The sequence below is a fragment of the Phaenicophaeus curvirostris genome, chromosome 12 (assembly GCF_032191515.1).
Source record: "Phaenicophaeus curvirostris isolate KB17595 chromosome 12, BPBGC_Pcur_1.0, whole genome shotgun sequence".
Classification (NCBI taxonomy): Eukaryota; Metazoa; Chordata; class Aves; order Cuculiformes; family Cuculidae; genus Phaenicophaeus; species Phaenicophaeus curvirostris.
Window position 1 is genome coordinate 3,794,035 of NC_091403.1, and position 24,499 is coordinate 3,818,533.

Below are 24,499 nucleotides of genomic sequence, written 5' to 3' on the forward strand. Positions count from 1 at the left end.
TAGAAGATTATAATCGCCTTTCTCCCTCTGTAGCTGATCTGTCAGATGGCAGCTTTAGAGCTATCAAGGTGCTTTGTGCTGTTAGGAGTCTAATGGCTGTGGAGATGGAGTCACCTCAAAGGAGATAGATAGGATCTTATGATTGGACAGTAGTCACCTTTGTCTTTTTCTCCTCTAAAAGATCTTTCTGCTGAAGGAATAAAAGGGTATATCTCCGTAGTTGAATCTCAGAGTACTGACCTTTGACCTCCCTTTTAGGAACACGTACAGAGTTGTTTGATCCTATGTAAAAAAATTGTGTTTAGTCTTTTGAATCCCCTGACTTTTAGCAAGTGTACTGCAGAATATGGAACCTCTACGCTTAAAGAACTGAAATAATTTATGTACTATTCTGTTTCAGGTAATTTACCTTATAAGGTTCTGAATGGCCATAGTGGCAGAGTCACTTGTTTACTTTATCCCCATGATAAATCAGTAACATTTGATCCTAGCTGGCTGTTATCAGGGGGCCAGGATTCTATTGTGATCTGTTGGGATATATTTACTGGAGATATCATACATCAGTTTAATCTGCAATCTGGTCCAGTGACTGAGCTCTTGCAGTCTCCAGAAAACTACAGAGTAAGTAAAAGTGTAATAAATGATGTTTAAAAAAAACCCAGAAGTATCTCTGTGTGTGTGGATATATCTGTGTGTGTGGATATATATCTGTGTATATATATGCAGTTGCATACGTTCTTAATGCTTGTAAGGCTCTCTTTGGCCCTTTTTCTGGAAGCTAGGTAGGATTTATTGCTTGCTTGGATGGTGTTCAGTTCTTTATACAGGGCTGAATTTTTCTATGGGGCGAATTCCTTCATGTGTCATCAAAAATTGCAAATACTTCTGTTCCTGCAAAGCAAAATCAGATCCACGCGGTGTGAAATGAAATTATAACATACCCATTTTTTCATTAGAAGTACATTGCTCCTTTTTTTTTTTGTCGTGAGACCTGACATAATTTTGTATTGCACAAAGATCAGTTTGGTTTAAGGTTATTTTTTACTGCTTTTTCTTCTAAGACAACTGCTACTGTATACTTGGTTATATAATCAGTGTTTTGATAGGCTAAGTATTGTGAACAAGTGGTATTTAATTTTTTTTAAGGGAAAATCAGAAGAGATCATATGTTTTCCTATCAGATCAGTTGTTCAGCTAGCCTCTTAAAAGACATGTTGGAGGTGTAAGCGGAAACGAAAAGTCATTTTCTAAGCTGAGTACGTTATGGGAAAGAAATCAGTGGACATCTTTCACCAGGCTCATTAAAATTATGTGGCTATGACTGTGGTTACAGTGTTGAAACTGAAGTTTTTTTCTGTTTTGCAGTTAAAAGATGATAGCATAGTGTGCTGTGTGTGCAGTGATCACTCGGTAGCAATTCTACACCTTCAGAAGAGAGTATGTCTCTTACATGCCAGAAAACATCTGTTTCCTGTGAAGAAGATAAAATTTGACCCTGTTGAAAATCTGCTAATTGTTGGATGTGAAGACGATTCAGTTTATATTTGGGAAATTGAAACAGGTAATAACACAGAGAAGTTTTTTTCTTCCCTTTCCTTAAGATTTGCTTGACTCGTGGTGTTATACAAACCTAATTTATAGAAGACCAAAGCAGAAATACTAACTCATTGAATATGTTAATTAGAGTATAAGTGTTTATATAAACAAGCAAGAAATAAAGTGTTCGTGTGGTTCAAGACAGGTAAAATACTATAACTTAAGTCAGATCCTCACAATTAGATGATTAGCTGGCATTGCAGTGAATTGAGTAGAATATTTCTGGAAGCTATAAATAAAATGTAAGTTATTGTCTTCATTAAAAAGAATTAAGTTTTCAGTCCTAACAATCCCAAGTTAGAGCACGAAGTTCTGCTTTCTTCAGCAAAATCATAATCTGAGAAACCTTTTGAGTTAATTGATATTCAGTTAATAGTGGAAGATAATTAAAAAGCTCACTACTGGAACAGCTGCCCAGGGAGGTGGTTAAGTCGCCTTCCCTGGAGGTGTTTAAAAGACGGGTAGATGAGGTGCTTGGGAACATGATTTAGTAGTAGAAAGGTACGGTTGGAGTTGATGATCTCCAAGGTCTTTTCCAATCTGGTGATTCTGTGAAGTGACTCATCAGGAAAACTAAAGCAGAGTGTTTCACTCTAAACTGTAGATTCCCAGGTGATTTGAATGTCTAATACTGATTCACTAGGGTAATAAATGTAGTTATTCGAACTTTGACAGACAGAATTATTAGAAGCTGTAATGGTACTAGATGTTACAATACAGCTTTTCCATGCAATTCACAGCTGTGTGTCCTGGCAGGGTGGAAGTGCCTAGTGAGCCTAGAACCACTGAAATGTAGAACGTATTAATACTGTATGAAAATGTAGTTTTACTAATGTAACACTGACCATAATTTATTTTACAAGTTATTATAACACACTGCCTAGGCTGATGGCTTTGGACAAAAATGTCCCTTGTTTTAAAGTACAAAATATCTATGCTTAATGAGTGACTTGGCAAAATGAGTACAGCATAATTTACAAGCCTGTTGTGTTAGTGAGCTCTTCAATATCATTAAGCTATTGGCATAGGAAATGCCTTCTGGTACATATTCTTTTCCCAAATGTCCTGAGATGCTGCCTTAAAGGAAAAGGTTTAGGGTAAAATTAAATTGAGCTAACAGTTCTACTTGGTGAATTCAGTGCCGCTGCTGTGTGTGCTTGACAACAAGGAAAATTAATTTGACTCATTAATTTTATAGAGGCGTTAGGCCAAAATGCAGATTGCTGCACTTGACAATATAAGACCTAACAGTTTCTATCGTAGTACAATACTCAAGGCAGCCCAAAGGAGTTAAGGGTCTGGAGGCAGAAATACTTCTCTAATGCAACTTTATTTAGTGCAGCTAGACAACTTCACACTGAGGTATGGTGAATTCTCTGTAAAGCACTGACATTTAATAGCATAGAACTGTAGAGACAAAAATCGGAGTATACTTTTAATGGTCTCTTCTTTAGCCATAAAAATGCTGCCTATTTAAAAGCTAAAGATGAAGTAAAATTTATGCCACTACTCACGTGTATCACATATTCAGGAAGAATGCAGATGGTTATAAGTGAGGGGTTTTAATTACTGTTTCTGTATCTTTTGTTACTAGTCTCAACCAAGAATGGAAGCTACAGTCTGTACCTCTTAAGGAACAGCCAGAACACAATAAAAACATTTTTATTGCTGCATGAGCAATTAACAAATTAATATTTTTCCATTGCCATTATGCATTGGTGACTAAACGATGCCATATAGGGTGAATACCTGGGAAAGCCTATTAGGGTATACTGTAGTTGGTTTAATGTGAGTTATATCTGTATTGCAGAAGAACATGAGAGGTCATGGCATTGATCCTTGAAATTGGCCTGACCTAGCTCAAGAGCTGCATAGATACTTCAGTGCCACTTGGGCAAACAAAGCATAGTTCAGATGTATGAGAAGGACGTACACAGCGTCACAGACAAACCTCTGCAGAAACAAAGTGGCTTTTCATTATGATTTTTCATGTGTTGGCAAACGGACAGGCAGCCTTGCACAGTACTGCTTGCCTTAACAGTTACCTGTGAGCATGTTCCCTGACTCAGTTAAATAGGATAAAGTCTAAGTGGTAGCCTTCTGCTTGGACTCCCATTACAGAAATGGACGTAAGATAAAGTCTTTGTTGCTTCTGTCGCCAAAAAATGTGTTTCTGTATTTTTTTTTCCAGCTATACAGTTAACTTCATGACGGAAGCTTTGCCTGAATGAAAATCAGTGGAGGACCTGAGTTTGTCAGGCTCATATATCACTGTTTGCAGTTTAAAATCTGAACAGTGCTACTGTACTAGAGTTAATGGATAACTGGGAAAACAGCCAGTCTGTTTATGATTTCAGGCTGTGGATTAAGGAATTTCCTTGAATATTTCAATATTTACGCTGTTGTAGAGTCAGCAATAACTCAGTTGAATCTGACAGATGACTTTTCAAAAGTTTAGGGGCATCTGGTAGCTATGACTCTCTCAGTTATACCAATTTAGTTCCAAAACTGTCCTTCCATCGGGTAATTAAGAGGGTGACCCTTTCAGCAGATGAGAGACTTCATTATGCATAACAGCAGTTCATCATCCATTTATCTGACAGAGGCTGACATACTTTTTCAAAAGCATTCTGAAGTTTTTCAAATATTTGAGTTATCTTTTAGCAGGCTTTCATAGCAGTTCTTACACTTTATGAGGTGGGATAAACATTGTCAGAGATTAAGATCTAAGCCCGTACTACTTCATGTACCTTGTCATTGCCAAAGTCACCTTATTTTATATAGTCAATGAGTAGTTTCTTGAGGACAATGGGCTGCCTTTATTCCAAATAAATAGACATTTCAGCATAACTATACTTTTGGTATTTAACCCATTTCAACTGAAAATGGGTTAAATACCAAGAGTATAGTTGACTTCAAGTGGAATTTGCCTTATCTCACTTGAGACTAACTATACTTAAGACCTCTAACTCTGACATAGTAATTCGTTTTGGTTTTGTAATGAGTGGAAGGAAGCAGAAATAAGTATAAGTCTGTCTTTTCCCATTGACTACAAGTGGAGTCTGAAGATGAGTAGGAAAAAAAACCTCAAAGCTAATTGCCTGCTGCTGTTACAGGTCTAGAATGTGATAAATTGAATCCTATTCTTTCAGTCCTTTGGTTTATAGAACAAAGTAAAATTGTTGTTATTGCATGTGCATGTGGGTAGAGATACAGAAAACAATGCAGAAGCCATGAACTATTGAAGTAGTTTAAAGTATTTTGCCTAAATTTTAATATATGGATACAACAGCTTTCCATTATGGTGGAATATCTTTCCATGACAATAAATATTGATCTAATAGTACATTTGGAATATTAATATACCATGTGTACAAGATATGTTCCAAAGTTGTGTGCTAGAAGACAAATATGAAAATCAATAACAAATTTTATTCTAATTAAAGTGCAGAATATGGTTTCCAGTAGCCACCACTTGAAATCCACTTCAAGAAGGAAATGAGCTGTTATCTATATTGCTTTTGCATATTTAAAAACACTTCGCTTTTTTAAAAATGGTGCATATCAGTACAATAAGACATAGTAATAAAAGCATCAGTGTGGGGTTTTTTTCCTCATGTATACAGCACATGGCAGCGTGTCTACTGAGCCATATTTCTGTCTAATATGTATTTGAGAGTGGGGAAAGACTAGGTAAACTTTAAAAAGCAATCTTCCTTGCTGAGAGGTAGCGCTCTTCATTTATCAGAGGTAGATTTAGTCTTTCAGTTAGTACTAGTTTAACATGAATTTATTCCTCATTTAGTAATTCACTTTCTCCAGGCTTACAAAATTGCCTGTAGGGTCCTGTGCTTCTGGTCAGAAATTCAAGTCATTTATACGTTTGTAGGAGTAAGATGCAGTAAATATGAAATGGTTTTGTTAGTAAGGGGCATTATGTCGATCTCTGTGCAGTTCGTGTGGGTAGGCCAATGAACTTTAAGTGATGATAAAACCATAAATCTTCAGAAGCGTGAAATGGCCTAATTGTAGAAAGTGTTACTTGTAAGAAATGCCTATGGACTTGTTTAGTGAACTACTCTTACACATTTGGATAGTAAAAATGCAAAATGTGTTAGAAAGCTTTTGAGGAGATGCAAGTCTTTGAGGAAGACATGATATATGACAAGTTTTCATTAATATTAGGGGGTTGTGTATGTGTTTTGTTTGTTTCTCCAAGGAGCTCTGAAGTTTGACAGGACTTGTCTTAAAACATAATGTTAGGCTGAAACAAGAGAAATTTTACTCAATCTGTCTTGTACACACACTCACAAATTCTATACATAATTAGTTTACACTCACGCAATATCTTTGCTTTCCTTCAGTTTGGAATTGCACAATAAAATATTGGTTAGCAATTTGTTTACTGAACAGATTTATCTTCAGTTAGGTGCATTCAGATATGTACCTGGAATATGGGCCCTTAAGTCTGCTTGGTTGTAAAATAACACTTTTGTACTCTTTCTCTGATATTAGAACAAATAGGTCTTATTTGATATTCCTAATAGTGATCTTTCAAACGGTTATATTCCATGTAATTCCATCATCCCTTGTGACGATATTAAGTGTAGCCCTTACACAACTATGCCTCAAATATTTAGTACCCTGTTGCATTACTAGAAGGAGTTAATTGAAGACTCTGAAAGGCTTGGGTGTCCCCTAAAGGGAGCTTTTTGTATTTGGAAAAAGGCTCTAACGATTTAGCTCGTGTTCTTAGGTCATGGTCTGACCTTCAACATTAATAGTCAGGGCAGACACCATGTGGGTTGAGATCTTCTTGATTTCTCTCTTCTCTCCACCTTCATACTTAAGAGGCATCCTTAGAGAAAGGGAGAACCTGCATGGAGTGAGTTAACCCAGCTGTGCACTATTGACCTGAGACAAGATAACTTCTTGGGCCAAGGGTACTGTAACATTAAATAATTAACACTTAATATGACATTAAACAATTTCTGGTGTAGACAACCTTTCTCTAAGAAAGCAGTTCTGTGAAGAGATTCCAAGTATGTTAAAGGAAGCATACCCGATGCAAGCGGTAACATTCAGTAAGATGGCAGGTTGCCATTGTACTGTAGTTTCTCTGCACATCTTATGCTGACACTTAAGTCCCTTTCTAAAACACATAAAGGCTGAGGAAACATGTGCGGCATGTTTCAAAAATGCGAGTGATTCAAAATAATTAATGAGCATGAAGATAGATGCTTTGTGGAAGTTTAGCATTTGGCAGGTCTTTTTCTTTGTTTCAATTTATCAGCCTTAAATTAAAACAATGTTTCACCTTTTTCTTGTGGCATTTTTTTAATATATGTGAACCTTAGGTCAGTCTGTAGCTTGCACTTGAATATTTCATAGTTGTCTAAACCTGAGTCATTGTTTAGTAACTACTTATTCTACTTATTAATGTAGAATGATGAAAGGTAGTGGACCTTGGCAAACTTTGTCTCAAAAAAACCAAAAACCGCAAAAAAAGCCATGTCTTTTTGCCCAGTCTGCAGAAGCTAAGGAAGCTGTTTTGTACTCAGAACATTGAAATACCTTTATATTCGTCTTTTTAATGCGCACATACTTTTATGTACTTTGTGTTTACTAGGTTGAACATGTATGAAATTTAGCTGTATGTGTGTTTCTTATGGCTGATGGTTGATCTTCCCTTTGATTTTATTATTAATAACAAAGTAAGAGTGTATATATTTAAAATTAGAAATTTAATTGGAAATGAGAACTGATTGATAAGGTCAGTGCAGTCAGATAGAAGACTTCATATCAGGGAGGCTTTTCATTCTATATGTTCCTTTTTATTTCCATTCTCATTCCATATTTTAGATGGCAATAAGGAAATGGAGAGAAACTGCTCACATCTCTTGCATGTTCAGAGTTGGCCCATTCCTCCACTCAACCAAGTTTAGCACATCTACAGTATCTCAGCAATTCCTGTTACAGGATTATTGTTCTTTGCTTTTCAGGGTAGCTTAGATGGAGCCAGTGAAAGAACAGGGGAATTATAATGTCCCTGTTTCAGGGAGTTGTCTGCAGCAGAAATCCTGACGTGAGGACTGGCTGCATTGGAAAGCTGCTCCTTTTACCTACATATGTAATTTTTATTTGCATTTTATTTGATTTATCCTGTCTCTATTTGTTAGATTGCGTTTACTTTTGCCTTGATATTGGTGGGAAATATATGTGCTTAATGCAGTGTTTGTTCCGTGTTTTAAGACATTTGATATTGGACTGGTAGCGCTAGCAGTTAAGAGAAATTTTTCAAGTGACATATTTGACTTCTGTCTTGGAGCAGGAGACTTGTAAAATTCAAGCATCTTCTAGTGAGAAACATAAAATTTCTGTTTGCCTGGCTCTACCAGGGTAGAAGAAAGTGGGAGGGAGTTTCTTTTCAGATGAAATAAGTATTTACAGAAAGAAAGATCTTTTCAGAAAGTAGAACAGATCTTGACAGAAAGTGAAGCAGCCAATATTACAGATGCTACTTGTTCTGAAAGGTGAGGGGTTTGTTTTGGCTAGGAAAGAAAATGATTTGTTCTTGACCATGTGCTCTTTTAAATAAAATCAATTCTGAAACCATTTTTCATTCAGAAATCTCTATTATACTATAAGATTTAGCTGAGTTACTAGGTCACGACAGCACTGCGGTATTGAGGATTTTCAATACTTTAGCTGTGACAGCAGACAGAAAGCACTGGAGCTTGATGATATGGCAGGTCATGTGATGTCAGTGGATACTCGTCTTAAGGCAGGATAATATGTGTGACCTCCCCAATAAAAATGCATCATTCAGTAAAAGCAGAACCTGGAGAACTGTGTGGACAGCGCTAACACCAAGAGACACAATTTGTAGTACTTGGACCAGAAGAAGAATAAGATGTTGTAACAGTCTCTAGCTGTTCACATCTGGTGGTCCAAAGCTGCCCAGGAGAGAGAAATACTCCACTTGTCTATTCCTGAGACTTGGTTGCCATGGTCACAGCTTTAGAGAGATAAAGACTTTCTTTTCCTGTATTTTGTATGTATAGTGGGGGGTCATAGCAGTGGTGTTGCTGCTACACAGAAAACCATATCTTTTCCCTTTCATCCATTGTTATTTTATGCTCCTCAATCAAAAGCTTTTGGGCTAGTTTGTGTTTAAAATACTTTCAGGTTTGAGCATTGTATTTCTGTTCTCTTTCTTGTATGCCTGTGTACAGGCTCTGTCTTTTCTTCCTCTTATTTTTATTTTCCTATAAAATCAGAGGCAACACGTTCCTAACAAATAACAGTTTCTGGAACAATAACCACCTGCCCCAGTATTCTTTTGATGGTTTGCAGTGGTCAGAATGTCTTTGTCACATATACATACTTCCCTCCACACCACACGCAAATACCCACCCCATTTTGTTTCTTTTAAAGATGTGTTCTGAAATCACAGAATACAGTGCTTTTCTTTTATGTTGTCTCTGCCACTAACTCGCTCTGCAAATCAGTATTTTTGGCTCTTCAGAAGTGTAAAGTACACTGGATGAAATGAATACTTTATAATGCTTTCACAATCGTGCATCCCTTTCCATCACAATCACTTTCCTATGCAATTTGTAACCTTTTATTGGAGCTCCAAATATACACACAAGTCTGTACGTGTGTGTATTTGCATGTACAGAGGTCCGTGATTAAGAAGTACATGCAAGCAAGTTTGTTTTTATGAAAGGAACCATATTCAAGAAGGTGCTACTTATAGGAGGTTTGAGATAGCTGTTATCAATGATATACAAATGATTTAAAGATGAAACTCAGTAACTCAGACAACTCAGATCTTGTTTTTTGTTAGAAACATGTTTTTGTCCTCTTTTGCCTTAATTAAATGGTTCTATGCTATTATAAATCCATAAGATTATTCTACAGAGTAGTCTGATTCTGAGTGATGACTGGTGGTGAGGCACTCAGAGTTGCATCTGGAGGTAGCAAAACCTGTTCTGTATTTTTGATGTTCTGTCCAATACTAAGGAGTATGTATAATCGGGTCTCTGAAATCTAACACCATGCCACTGAATTCTTGGATTTATCACAAATTTCTTGTAATCTCTGCCTTAGTGTCCTGCCTGTAATAATAATAGTCTCTCTGAAGCACTTGATTCCTGTAGTTGTTTTATGCTCCACTTTAATCTGTGCAATTCACAAGAGTGGATATAAATATGCTTGTATAGTAGACTTGCTGCAGAAGATAGCAACAGTTTAGTCCTTCACACTTAACAATAAGGGAGAACAACTGCTTCCTTGGTGACTTTTGTTCACCTTTGCTCTGAATTATGCAGGGAGTTCTGTAAGGAAATAAGACATGCTTACAGCTTGAAAGACTGTGTTGCATGTATCAATCGGACAAAGTAATATTAACTGAGTAGCTGTACTATTTCCAAACTTGCTAACTTTGCAACCACTGTAATACTTTTGAGTGTTTGCTCATATTGTTAGTATGAGTTGCTTAATCTTTCCCTGTAGGCCTCTATAAATATAGTTTTTGCATTCCTGAAATGCTGAAATGGTGTGAGCAGGTCAGCTGTAAAGATCTTTGGGCAACTTGGTTTCCTTCCAGGAAGTGTTCAGTTCTGTAATGATCCCTGACACTGGCTGCAGATCCTTGGGAAGGATGAGGAAAACTATGTATTAAAAATGACTGGGACTGATCTTTGTTTTTTTTCAGTGCTGTATTATAGTAAACTGTCGTGTTCAACTGATGTTATAGGGGACAAAGAATCAGTTGCATTACTTTCTTCTGCTCTGGCTTTTATGGACAGGAGTCTTGGAATTAACAGAGGTGATACTACAGTGAACAGAAATGGATGAGTTTCAGAGAAATAATTTCAGATGAAGAGATTTTATACACACGTACGCACACAAACACTTACTGTATGAGATCCCTCAATCCCAGTCCAATATTTTTAGCAGTTGTTACTGATAGAACCTCAGTGTTATACATTTTTTCTGCTAGCAATGAAAGGAGAAATTCGTGTTGTATCACTTGAAGCTACAAAGAATTCAAACTTAAGGGAAAAACCATTTTGTGTTATAGCAGATATTTAATACTTTTAAAATCCTTCACATGTCTTTTATCTCTGCTATTTATAGGAAACATGCCATTTCAGCAAATTATTGAGTTTAATTCCTATAGGAAATGAGTAGTATTTAATAGGAGCTCATTTCAAGTACATTTAAACTTAGTTTAGATATCTTCAGTTATACAGTAGATACTATGACTGAAATTATTACTAAATGAAAATATTACTAAAATAACAGTTAAGGAATTAAACTGTCTAAAGTTGCACAAGTGATGAAATAGTCTTTGAAACATTCCTGACTACTAAGCTACGTGTAGTATTTTCAGGTGTTCAAAGCATGTCAGTGTTAAGCATGTTTTTTAGGAATGGAATAAAACATTTGAACTTTCCCTTGCTATTTGTAATCTAGAACACTAGAGGACAGCACTAAAATATTACATAAATGTGTTATTGTTTACACTGTTAATGACACAGGTGCTCTGTTAGGCCTTAGAGAAGGAAATGACACTTCTGAATAGTTAGGGCAGGTGTAATTTTTGTAATTTCCTTTGATCCTTTTGAAGACTGCATCTAGCTTCACTTATTATACAAAATATGTTAAGTTTCTTGTGGTCTGAATCTAAAGCATTTGCTGCACTGACCCTTTAGAAATTAAGTTTTATTATTTTTTAAGATAATAACGCTGTGGAAGAGACTCTGTAAAATTACATTTTTAAGGTCTAGAAATGACGAATTAGCTCATCCATAAATGTTTTGTGATTTATCTGCTTACATGAAGTGTACTATGTTAATACTGTGATACTTGCACTAAAATATGAAATAGTGTAGTCCACTGAAAAGACTGACTGATTCTGTTGTGTTTCTCTAGGCACCCTGGAACGACATGAAACGGGTGAAATGGCAAAAGCAATTTTTGCTTCCATTGAAGATTCGGAATGCTTAGTGGCAGGTGGGCTACCTCCTGTATCTCAAGAGCCAAGAAGAAATAGAAATGCTGGATGCAAACCCTCTAGCTCTTACAAGCATGGCATGGTCTCTTGCAGTCTTACTCATACAGAAAAATATCCGGATAAGGTAAGAATGAAGACTAGAGCATTTCTCAAGACCCATGCATTGTGGTCCAAATTCTTTACCTTGTTGTCTTCACCGATACGTAGCCCTGTGTAAGTGGTGTGGAGGTTTAGTTTTAAATTTGTAAAGCCTTGTTCTGACTGGCTCAATTTTTATGCCTTTAACACTGTTTCATAGGACGAATGGGAAAGGTGGGGGAAGTGCCTTGTGCAAGGTCACTTCTAGATTGTCTCTGAAGGCTTTCCTCAGAGTCTTAGCACTCAGACCCCATTTCTTTATGCCTATGGCTTGTGGTTACATCTAGTAGCAGCACCTTCACAACAATTCAACCCACCAGTTCAGGTGTATGTGCCTTGGGAAAAGCTCCTCATGGCCTTCCCATTATTGCTTTTCTATGAAACCAGAGGGTCCTGTTGTCAATAAATGCCAGTTTTTGGGGGGTGTTTGTTTTCTGTTAACATCATCGCAGAGTGCAAGTGCCTTACGTTTATAGTAGTATGATTAAATTTGGTGCCTTTTTGGTTAAAAAGAGGACTGTGATATTGCTTGTGAGATACGGGGCTGCAAAAAAGATGTATCAGTCTTCAGGAGAAACTGGGCCAGCACTGTACTTAGCTTTATGTAACAGGCATTTTTTTACTGAAGTAGTTAAACCAAAGAATTGACACTGATGCAAAAGATGCAAAAAAAAGCAGTAGAATGGAATAGCATGCTGAAATTAGTGTTAATGTGCTGTTAAAGCTGAGAACATGAGTACAGAGACATCACACAATGAGAAGTAAGGTTGAAAATGCAGTAGTCATTCCTTTTGGTTGTGGCATAGATTTATCTTTCTATCAGTTGTTTGCAGCTACTTTAGAAGCCTGTATTTGCTAAATGTAAAACCAATTATTAGTACTGCTTCTAATTATTACAATCTCAAATTCATTGAGTAGGTACTGCCTTATTCAGATAGGAAGATGGCATATGCATTTTTCTGAAAACACTTCTTGTGCGTCAGGAGTAAATGTATTCACTGAGCTCTTCACATGAGTGTGTCTTAAGAATACGTCCTTGATGTTGTTTGCTCACATTTGCCACTTTTTAATTTATGGGCTTGGAGAGTTCCATTCTCTAATAAATGGAGGAAATCATGTTTGCTATTCCTTAACCCAGATCATAGATAAAAAATATCTTCCCAGAAGTATGGGAAGATGAAAAATGCTTTTCCTGAAGTTGTGTGGGAAAAGCCTTCAGAATGGTCCTTTTTCTAGCTTTATTAATAGTGGTAAATTAAATACTATATATTGCAAAATTCTGTCTGATAAAATTACAAATTAATCCAAGTCCTCATGATTGAGTTTTCTTTTCTGGTCTTTATTGTGGCTATAAATTTACACATAACTTTGAGTTTACAATGGTTGTTGTTTAACTCTTAATTTTTAACTTTGACCTTTTACTAACCTTAGTTTGATTTCTCAAGTTCTTTTTGATCCCATTTTCTGAAAAGTCTTATTAGAGCGTAATCCCGCTGAACATGTTGTGGGGCAGATGGTGCACTAGTTGGCCATTGACACAGAATCTGATCTCACTGTTAGTTTATTAAAGGGAATAGTTTCTTCTTTCCTTTGTAAAGAGGAACAACAGAAAAAGTTATTGTAGTTGTGTTTGAGGTGTAGTTTTGGTCGTGCCTTTTAAGTAGAAAATTGAATTGATTTAAGTGGCTGGAAAGAAAAATGTGCTGCTCATGGAATATGAGAAAATAGGTTTTGGTAAATTTTAAAGTGTGGAGTTCAACATGCTTTGGGGTTTATCGTAATCTTTGATTAGAAATAATGTCTCAAAAAGGTGGCAGTGGAGTTGTAATAATTTATAGTGCTTTTCTTGATCAGACACGCATCTCGGCTGCTCTTCTTTCTTAAGAAAATATTCCATTTTCTTGCTTAAACTTTGTTGATAAGTTATCTTGTCCTAGTGGAAAATTTGTGTTGAGAGAATATTATTGATATCTCTTAGAAATCCCTATGACAGTCAAAATATCTTCTTTTTTATATCACCTTCGTTTTGTCATTGTAGTCATGTTACTTTAGACTGTTTTCATAACAAATTTAATTTCTATACTTGGGGAAACTACTTTTTGTTCATGAAAAATCTGTTTATTGCATTGGGTGCTGCTTCCCACCTGCGTTCCCATTAGAGCAGGTTCTGTAGGTGGGCATAGGAGATGCTGGAGGCTACAGAAAGTAGCTGAACCTGGGAAGAATGTAACAATAGGGCTCCCCTTAATGCTATTCCAGAAGCTCAATTCGGGCTACACAAAACGAGTGTGAAGCTTTACAGCTTTTTTTTAATGCTGTTTTGTTATTGCTGAAATAAAGACTTTTTATGAAGTCTGCCTTTCTCCTTAGTTCTTATGCAGAAAACATTTTAGGTTTTTAAAAAGCTCTGTTGTGAGTCTTTGGATCGTTGTATTTTAGCATCGTGAAATAGTCTCCTGAAATCTGGATCCCATGAAATTACCAAGAGTTCTGTGGATATCAGTTTGCAGCATTTCGCACCATATTAAGTCTATAATGATCTCACAGATGCAACTATCATGAAACTTTCAGATTATCAAAAGATTTTAGCTTGAGTGTATACAATGAGTATTTAATTATCAATTCCCTTCTTTGGCAAATTGTGTATTAGAAATTTAACAACCCACTAAAATGTTAATAACAGTTATGTTGTTTTTAAAAGTAAAAAAAACCCAAAAAACCAGAACAAAACAATGTGGTCAATTTTAGCCTGTTTAAGAATTACATTTTGGAAGATTTATGTAACAGGAAAAAAGTGAGGAGTAGCTATTCTGTCGTATTGATATTACACTTGCAATAGATCCTTTGTACAATGAGAATAGGCCCAGGAATATTGCAAGTAAGATTCAGGATTTTTTCTTAACTCTGTTTTTATCATTAATATTCTATTTAAGACAAAATAACATTCGCCAAATAATGATCTGTCTTCACTCTGTCCTAAGAAGAAAGAAGAAAAATATCCTCACACAGCAGTCCAGCTTCAAAGGCTTTTTTCCAAAACATTTGTCATCATGTAAATCACAGATACAAAAGCAGAATGCTTTGATTTCATGGTGTTTTCACCATTTTAATTCTTTTATTGTGCTGCACGTGCCAGTGGGAGTACCAATAACAGATGAGTGTGACAAATGCAGTTAACACAAGATCCATATTAATGTTGTCAAATCCCCTTGATATATTTAAACAGATTTTAATTATTTTCACTGTCAAAAGACCCAAATATATAGCTTAATAGTTCTTCAAGAAAGCTTTACTTAATATGTGAATGTAAAACTTATCATAAAAATGAAACTTTTATATTGGCCTTAGTCATTGACGTAGGGTATTCATCAAGTCAGCAATTTGTGTGGCAAAGTGCCATTTGAATAGTGTATTGTTAGAATACTTATGGTCCACTTGACAAGGGCTCTTGCTGTAAATAGTGCAATTTGACTCCAGCTGTTAAAGAGTGGCTTTGACAGCAGCCAAATAGAATGGAGATGCTTTACTGCACCGCAGAAAAATCAATATTGGGTTCTTGTTCATAGTAACCGTTTCTTTCTTTCTTTTTTTTTTTTTCAGATTTATAAAAGAGTATTGAGAGTTCATTTGTGGAAGTTTAAATATTATTTTAAAGTGGGTCTGTTTTATTTTTAGATTAACGTTGGTGAGGAATGCTTGTGTTTAGTAAACAAAATAGAAAAAGAGTGCTTTGTAGGTGTACATAAACAATGTGATAATGCAGCATTATTTCAACTCTCGGCTTATATGTGGGGATATTAGGATGTGGGTGCATAAGTTATGTAACTAATGACAAAAAATGATCTTTCCTTCCTCTCTCTAGTTTTTTCCTTTTTGTACTGCTACTGTAGTAACCCTGTCAGTTTTCTAAGCACAGAATTTTTTAGAGCAGATTTCTTTGTTGTTCTCTGTGTAACAACCCCCACAGATGTTGACAATCTGTAGTGCCATTGTAGATTTTCCTGAAGCGTACTCTTGCTAGTGCTGAACAGTTTTCCAGCAGTATTCAGTGACACAAGGTTGCTATGATACCTGGCCAGTAGCAATAGGTATTGAATCACTGCTCTTAATTACAATAGGCTACTCCCTAGATTGTGTGCTCATGGTGTTTATATGAAACAAGCTGTCATTATACATTTAAGTCGTAGTTATGTTTGAAATTTGGAGCTGTGTGAAAAGCTTAAAAAAAAATAAAATTAAAATGCATCAGTGCGTCATCTGAAGATTTCAGTGATGCACACGAAACGCTGGATGTGTCTGGCAATTGTTTTCCTGATGTTCCAGAAACCACTCATGCTAGAAAGTTTCCTAGCTTGTCAGCTGAAATAGTTTGGATGTAAATCTGTCTTTCTCATGCACCGACTTATCTAGTGATTTCAGTACTATAATTAGGGCTTCTTCTGGTTAAAAAATGAAAAAAAAAAAAAAAAAGCAGCTTTAAAAATGTATGCAATAATTACAAAACCTTGGACTGCTGAATTATACAACAGAAGAGCTAGACCAGATGAGGGAATTTTTTGCTGTGTGCATAAGATAAACAAGACAAGAGCAGGGGAAAGGATCGCTTAATTTATGTATGAACTTTTATAGGATTCCTACATGTATTTATTGCTTGGTTTATTCATTTGATCATTTCTTAAAATACTGTTCTTTGAGCATTAATGTATGGTGCAGAAGCTAGAGTAAAAATATCTAAATAAGGCTTTTACATAAGATAGTAAAAATTCTTTTTTAGTTATGCCGTTATTAGAAATAATTTGCTGGTGTACTAAAGTACCTGTTACTGTGACACTTGTAAACATATCTTAAATATTTTAAATCGACATACCTAGTATTAACTGTTCCAAACAACTTTTATTGTCTTGTACGTATTCTTCTCTGTATAAAACATGCAAAGGCAAAATGCTTCTAAACCAAGAAACAATGTACAGAGAGTAAAAATAATAAATAACTACTAAGTTATGTTGCTGCACAGAATAAGTAAAAGACAAATGAAGACTGTAGGACAATAGCAGGATTGGGGGTTTTTTTAGTGTAGTAAAGGATGCAGTTTGAAAACAAAATTGTTATTGTAAGCCTGGAAAATCACTACTAGTTAAATCTTACTGATGGAAAAATTGATAGAAAAATGGAAATAAGATACAAGCACAAATACCAAATAATACATATCAGATATGAAGTCAGGAGTGGTATCATAAACAGTGGTATGTTGGACATTGATTCCTTTTATTTCTTTTCTTTTGTAATAGTTAGAGTATTATTAGAAGGAATTACGGATCTTGATAATTTGCATGAAGCGGATTATTAAGAAAAAGGAAAGCAGAAAGCAGTGGACCGTTTTTCCTTTGAAGGTGGTAATCTTTGCTGTTGCTGCTAGGGCATTTCTATTTTCTCACAGGAACTTGTGTTCAGAAGCTGTGTTTAGTGATATATTAAGCAAAATAGGAAAATTTCAAGGAACAAAGTAGTTTACATATATGTATGTATGTATATCTCCCGTGACTAGGATGCTAAACATTTCAGTTCTACTTTTCCTGTGAAATTCCACAATCAATTATTTTATTAAGGGACCAAGGTAGCAACATAAGTACAGTGAAATAAAAACTTGAGAGTTATGAGATTAAATTGGTGCCAATTAAAAGGCCTCGTGATCCTGAAAGGCACCAATAGCCTGGACCATGTTGGCTTTGCTGAAAGTTACTGCCAAGACAAGAACTTGATTGCAGTGTTTTCTTCATTGATTTGAAGTAAAAAGCTGCCATTGTGACATTGTAACACATTTTACTCTTGCAGATGCAGATAGTAAGTAACACAGGCTGACAGAAATCTGAGAATAAGCCTGAACTATTTATTTCAATGCTTTGAATATTTTCCATGCAGTTTGATGAACTTTTTTCTCTTTGTTACTATACATAAGGTGACTGACAAAATTTTTGATTTACCTGCCTAGACAACTAATCAGACCCTGTACTAAAGCGAAAAAAGGTGCTAGTGTCCTACTAGAAATAATTCTAAGGTCAATACAATAGTCCTTGTAAAGTATTTCACGTTGAAAGACAATTTATTGAAGCTAACCTAGCTGTTGCCATCTTCCTCTTTTTTCTCTTCTCCCATACCTGGACTCCATGCTGCAGTTCCCTTCTCTGTCCCTTGGAAACTGTAGCAAAGTTCATATTTTGTTTTTTTAGGGACCTATCTTTATGGCTAGAAACATGGCTTCTATCTTTCTGAAGTGATGTTCATGATACCTTAATCTTCACTTGCAATTGTCTCTTTCAGTTCTGGCTGTGGAGCTGTGTACAGTTTGAGTTTTCCAATCTTACTTTTTATTTTTACTACTTTCTAGTCCCTAAGATGTGATTTCTTCTGTAGATCAGCCTAAAGTGATTTTTCTTCTAACTGGTCTACCCAATTCTAATAATTCTAGAATAAATCATGTTATCTGTGTTATAACCTGTACGTTTTCATGTTGTCCAGTGGTGGTGTTGAGAATTCTTCGCCATTCATGACAGCAGGATGATGGAATCTTTACGTTTGTGATGATAGTCTTTTCTATTCTAAACATTAAATTCCTGGCCTCTTACAGTTTAGTTCGTATTACTTAAGATAAGTAATTCAGATCTTTGACTTTCCTAGGTTTCAGTTCCACACACCTATTCAGAAAAAGCAGTGACTTGTTCAGAAATACACGGGCACATTAAATGCAATTATAGAGCTAGGACTTGCAACACTAAACCTTTCTCCGCAAAAGAACAGCTTTGCTACCTGCTAGCTTCCTTCTGATAACTAGTTGAATGTCTTATCTCAATTAAGTAGAAGAAATAAAGTACTAAGTTAAATTGTGGTTCTATTTAAAACAAAGCAAAAGCAGTTATTACATTTCCATTCTCTTGACATGTTTTTCTGTGTATTAATACTCAAACCTTAGTTTGTTCTGGTGGTAAGATTGGCTCTTGCAATACTTGTGGAGAAGATGAATCAGCCCGTCAGGTTTGTCCGCATCCTAGAATGGTATAGGATGTGAAGAAAGTCCAACTTACCTTTTCCTGAGTTTAAGAATGGCATTTTCTGGACAAGATTTTAATGTTTAAGAATTTAATCTCACAATTTCTTTAGTTCTGTTTCTTTAGTAGGAAGTCACTTACTTAGGATTTGCTGTAGTATTTTTTACGTACATAAATTTCATGAGTTGGGACTCTTTATAATTCAATATGGGAAAGTTGCTATCAGAGCAGCCCAGGGCAAATATGTTATTTCAGTTGGAGTCAGCAGCCAGCCATGAGCTGGTAACTTAATTTTTATATACGTCAATCCTTCTTAGGAGAAGTAAAGCTATATTCTCATACTTGTACCCTCCTTCTAAGGTCATGCCGGCAGGATCTCCACATTCAGCATTGTTCTCGGAGATATTTGGATGTTCGTTCATCCAGTAAATTGTTCAGTACAATAATTCCTAGATCCATGAGTGATCTGTGTTTTGTAGATTGCTGTAGCATTGTTTGTCCAGTTGATGATCTAGGAAACACGGGAGATGTTCCCTCTAATGACTCTTCTTCTCAAGTGCTGAATAAGGCTAAGATTGTTTTGGTTACCCCTCATCACCGAGCCCTATATATTTCAAAAGATATGGTTAGGAAATTTACTTCTACATTCAAGAGAAGTTAATATATTTAGAGATCGACAGAGTATTTGAATCTTTAGTATATAAATTAGTAAGACTTCATTTACAAGTACATTTCTTTCCCTTCTATCTAAACTTTTCATAGAGCAGAGACTGTCCATGTCAAAGACGGGTCTTACTTTGAGATGAGTGGATCTCCAGTTCATTTTTATGTTCTTTCTGTAGAAAAAACATTAGAAGAGGCTTTGTTAAGGGTATTGTTTTTAGAATTGCCTTTCTGATACAGCATGACTGAACAGGCAGTGATTGGTATTCTAGAGCAAAGCAAAAGTTGTGTGTGAACTTGTCAATATATCACATGTGTTTCTTCAAATCTTTTCCTTAAAAACAAAATGTAGACTTGTTTCCTGCTGTTGAAAACTAATGTGAAAAATATTCTGTATATTACCTTTACTCACCAGTTATTCTTTGATACGATGCTATAATTTGTCTCTAGGATAACTTTAACAAGTACATTTGCCTTCAAGCAGATGGAAAATTTAAGTTCAGTGCCTGTGATGAAAAGATAGACAGTGTGGAAATGAAAACAAAATATGAGAAACATTTAATTTTCATACTAGGTCTCTACATTGAGCGATAGATGTGTTGGCAAAATTTGTGCCTGGTAGATTCCTCTGGCCAATAATCTGGCTGATGCTGGTCTTCCATACATGATAAAATCGGGGAGGTTGTCCAGTTGCTTAGGCTGTTTATCATACAGCTTGAGCTTGAGGACTCCTTGGCTTAATTACTTAGATTGTGCCACAGACTCATCAGGAGTGCTAATATAATTACCATTCAAAGTGTTGCAAGAATAATGCTCTCCGCTGGGATTAAAAAAGAGGATCAAGATTGTAGTGTTGGAAGGAAAGAGGTTATGCTTATGTTGCAGTTAAATTCATAGACAGAGATTGGTGATGTGAACTCAAAAAATCTTGTAGCCTGTTCTGTGTGGGAGAGGGATTCTTAGGAGGTTCTGGACATCCTCAGTAATCTGACCAGAGTTGTTCTGATGAATAATATGAAAGTAATGTAAAACAAGTCCAAAGCTGTTTCTTTAAACCTAGTTCGTATAGGAAAGTTCATCATGAATTGACACCTTTGTTTGGGACTGCATTGGCCAAATGATGAAGCCTCAGGTCAAGCACGTGAAAGCAAACTGGGACAACACTATTGACTCCAGGCTTTTTAAACGTCGTTCCTGTCCTGAGGTCTAAACCAGGTAAATGAATAAGAGAAAGTTCTGAATGCCCCATAAAGAGGATTGTCTGCCCGTAACCAAGTCAAGTGTCTGAAGGTAAGGAATATGAATTTGGTGTAGTTGCGCCTTTACTCTTCACCCTATGCAGAAGTCCAGCATTTCTTTGGAGAGGCAGGCAGGCCTCACCTGTCTGCCCACTTTGGGTGGTGGTGGATACCTTTAGCAACAGAAATTGTTTGCACACTCCCTAAATTCTAAGCTCTGGGAGGTGTAGGCAGGGTTAGACATAGTGGCAGGCATGTGTGGATTGCAGATAGGACTTATATTGGATCAAAAGGTGCATATGGTCTTTACATGAGACAATTTGCATCCTTTCTTCCTATGCAGGTTCTTTTAGAAAAACCTATGTATGGTATCCATTTAAGAGTTATTTCAATTTTATACCTGCTGTTTGTTACTTTTTTTAACTAAATGCATCTTTACACATATTCTGGATTGTTTATCCTTTCAGCTGAGCACAAAAATAAGACAGCTGTGTATTTGCAAATGACAGCAAGTTGGTCGTTAGTAAGGCAGTTTTGACTTGCTGGTTGAGTTGGGATGATATTAGAGTGAAGGACTAAAAAAAATGTTTTGGGCATGTATTCCTGTGAAACTTCCATGACATCCTGAGAGATGCAGATCAGAATTTTACTTCTCAGGAATTTATTATTCTGAAAACCAAGCCAGGCTTATACAAACAAAAAAGTATCCCATAGTTTTATCCAATTCAAGAAATTTTCAACACTAAATCTAGTTAAGCCCGTATAACATTTGTTACTTGAAGTTATGAACTTAACAGGGCAGGTTTGCTGATGTGATTTAGCTCAAAAAAAGACCATTCAGTGTTATCATTGAACTGTATTTTTTCAGTTACAAATACATAAATATGATTGCAAGACCACATTTATATCTAATTAGTACCAATTCCTCAAGCCATCACCTAGGAAACTAGATGTTTTTTCATGTTGTATGACTTAAACTTTTGGTGCAGTCATTTAAAGCTTTTAAGAAAGGGATATTTGAGGTATTTCAGGACAGGGAAACTTGAAGATCAAGTCTTCTTTGAATGGTGTGTAGTATACAGCTGTTTTAGTCTTCTTCCACTTAATGATCTGTTCGGTTATGTGTGTTATGCTGCTCTAACTGACCAGTGTGGTAAAAAAAAAAGTATATTACATTTTCTTCTTTCTTGTCTTTTAATGATTAAAGTAATTAAATTAGGCTTTCTAAATTCAGAAGTGACTTTGTACTAACTAGACATGTAAGTTATCAAGTTTTTAGTTTTATCTGTAGAAGCTAGGACAAATAAATACAATTTCCTAATAGATAAAGAGGTGTTGTGTTCATGGTATGGATTTAAGATGTGCTGTTTGAAATCTGAGGTTTTTGTGGAACTTGCTAACAATATTTTATGCTCATAAACCAGTTTGAAGCCCCAAACACAATTTCATTTATCTTTATATTCTAAGCTTTATAGAGTCTGCAAAAGTGTCCATCTGTTCAGCCGAGATTGCTTCAAATAGTGAGTGGTCGGAGAGACTTAGCTGATAAAGGTCAAAGGAGCCTCTTGACCCTGTGATACTTGCCAAAGCAATTGGAGCATAGGGACTGATATACAGTTAGATATAGCTTGCTAACGCGATCTCCACTTTAATTGGTAATGATAGCAGGAATACACAGTAAAGTCATTGCTGAAAGAAAACAAAAAGTATCCAATATAGTAATTTATTACCAGTCAGTGGGTTTCACGCACTAGGTTGTTTTACCCCTGCAGTGGTCAGAGAAAGCGAAAAGGTACCCTAACACTTAACTGAAAATGGATGCCCTGCTGCTATCAGAGATGCATGGTGGTCAAATGATTGCCTGTGCCATTAGCTTGGTAATGTTTTCTCTATTGTAAACTCAGCTCCCCATGTTCTTCCTGTGCATCAGCTGCAGATTGAAGGCTTTTTCGTTTGTCTTCTATTTGTGCTGCCAATCATCAAGCTGCTGTCCACCAAGCACATTTCAAGGAGGCAATTTTTTTTTTTTTACTACTATCAACTACCATCTCTAGCAACTGAGGGCTCAGAGGATTCAGAAGTGAATTTAATGCTTTAATTTACGCTGTGCCAGCCATTTTGTGCATTGCTTATGTATTTGTTTTCTGAGAGAGTTCCATGAGACAATTGCATATTTCCTCTTTTGCAAAGCTGTGCGTCAGGTAACACCTGCAAACATGTGCCCCAAGCATAATTCTTTCTCTTACGTAAGTTATATGTACTGCTACTATTTTCTTCAAAAAGATTAAAAAGAAGAAATATCTATGCAAATCAAGGCACCTACTAAGCTATTGTGTATTTAAATAAATACATTTTAAAAAAAAACCAAAACAGAAACAACAAAGAAACCCCACAAACTGAAACCAGTAGCTGTGTTATTGCTTTCTACTATCCAAGTATAAAGCATCATGGTGAATACAATAGAGCTGTCACTGGCAATATGAGTTTATGTTTGAGCCCTAGGTGTGGCAGCCGCGCTTCAGTTAAAACAGTTTTTCCAGCTCCATGAAGTACAAATGTAAGAGACCGGCTGGGATTAGCTAAATAACTTTTACAAGCAGCTGTGAGGCATGCTTATTTTTTGTGAGTCTAGAGTCTGAACAATGATGAGACATGAGTCTGAGAAACGTTAGAAGCTCTGAAATTCTGTTGACCTCCCAGTGACTGTCATGATCAAGATACAGGAAATTCTTAGCCCTCAATACATTTTTTTTGTTGGCATGTTCTACTGGCCCACTCAACTCTTCCATTTCTGTAACTGAGGTTCTTCACCTTTTAGTTGTAAAAAACCAAACAATTCTACTGTCAATGTTCTCAATTGCTGCAGACTTAATGAACAGTAAGTGATTGAAACACATAAATACTTTCTACCTTTTCAGTTGTCTTTGTGGTGTTATTCAGGATTAGATTACGTCCCCAAGTGACAGGGGACAGGACAAGGGGAAATGGCCTCAAGCTCTGCCAGGGCAGGTTTAGGCTGGACATTAGGGAAAAATTTTTCACAGAAAGGGTCATTGGGCACTGGCAGAGGCTGCCCAGGGAGGGGGTTGAGTCACCTTCCCTGGAGGGGTTTAAGGGACGGGTGGACAAGGCGCTGAGGGGCATGGTTTAGTATTTGATAGGAATGGTTGGACTCAATGATCCGGTGGGTCTTTTCCAACCTGGTTATTCTATGATTTTATGACAAAAATAAATGTTAATTTCATTGAAAACATGCTGGTATTGTATTCTGAAATGTCACTTTTCAGAAACAATCATATCACGAAACTTCTTAAAGGCGATAAATTGCAGTGGTTTTAGTGATTTCATGCTGGGTTTTACTTGAAAGTACTTGTTTGCAAGGGTGAAGTCCTTTTGTTCATAGGAACTCTTCGCTGAAAACAAATGAGCAGACCGCAGGATGGTGGTGATTAAATTAGCAAATTTCTTTATAGTCAGTATATTATTAAGTAATTACTCTTTAAAAGAGGAAGTCTTGTTTATCTGACAGACTTTTATCATGTACTTAAGCTTGCTGTTTTATTGGGCTTCAATTAAAAGCCAATAGTCTAGTGACTGTTGAAATAGAAAAGCACAAATCTGCCCTAAAAACACAGACAAATAAGAGAAAGTCTCCCACTCCAAAGGAATCAGAAGCATCTCAGCTTCTGTTAAGGAAAGAATCTTCTATTCTCCTTTGACAGTGCTCTAATTAAACTCACCCACCACCCTGAAACCTAACTAATCTCACGTAGAAGTAAGTTGTTCACTTCCTG

At 36.1% G+C, this 24,499-nt stretch overlaps 1 protein-coding gene across 2 annotated transcripts in view; it reads left to right on the forward strand.

The window, feature by feature from the left end:
• WDR72 (WD repeat domain 72) overlaps nt 1–24,499 on the forward strand; it is a 93,698-nt gene that overhangs the window by 15,821 nt on the left and 53,378 nt on the right. For both annotated transcript variants that reach the window (XM_069866856.1, XM_069866857.1), the window contains exons 11-13: nt 401–621; nt 1,366–1,561; nt 11,542–11,747. In XM_069866856.1, the coding sequence (XP_069722957.1) occupies nt 401–621; nt 1,366–1,561; nt 11,542–11,747 (623 nt within the window). The remainder of the gene's footprint in view (nt 1–400; nt 622–1,365; nt 1,562–11,541; nt 11,748–24,499) is intronic.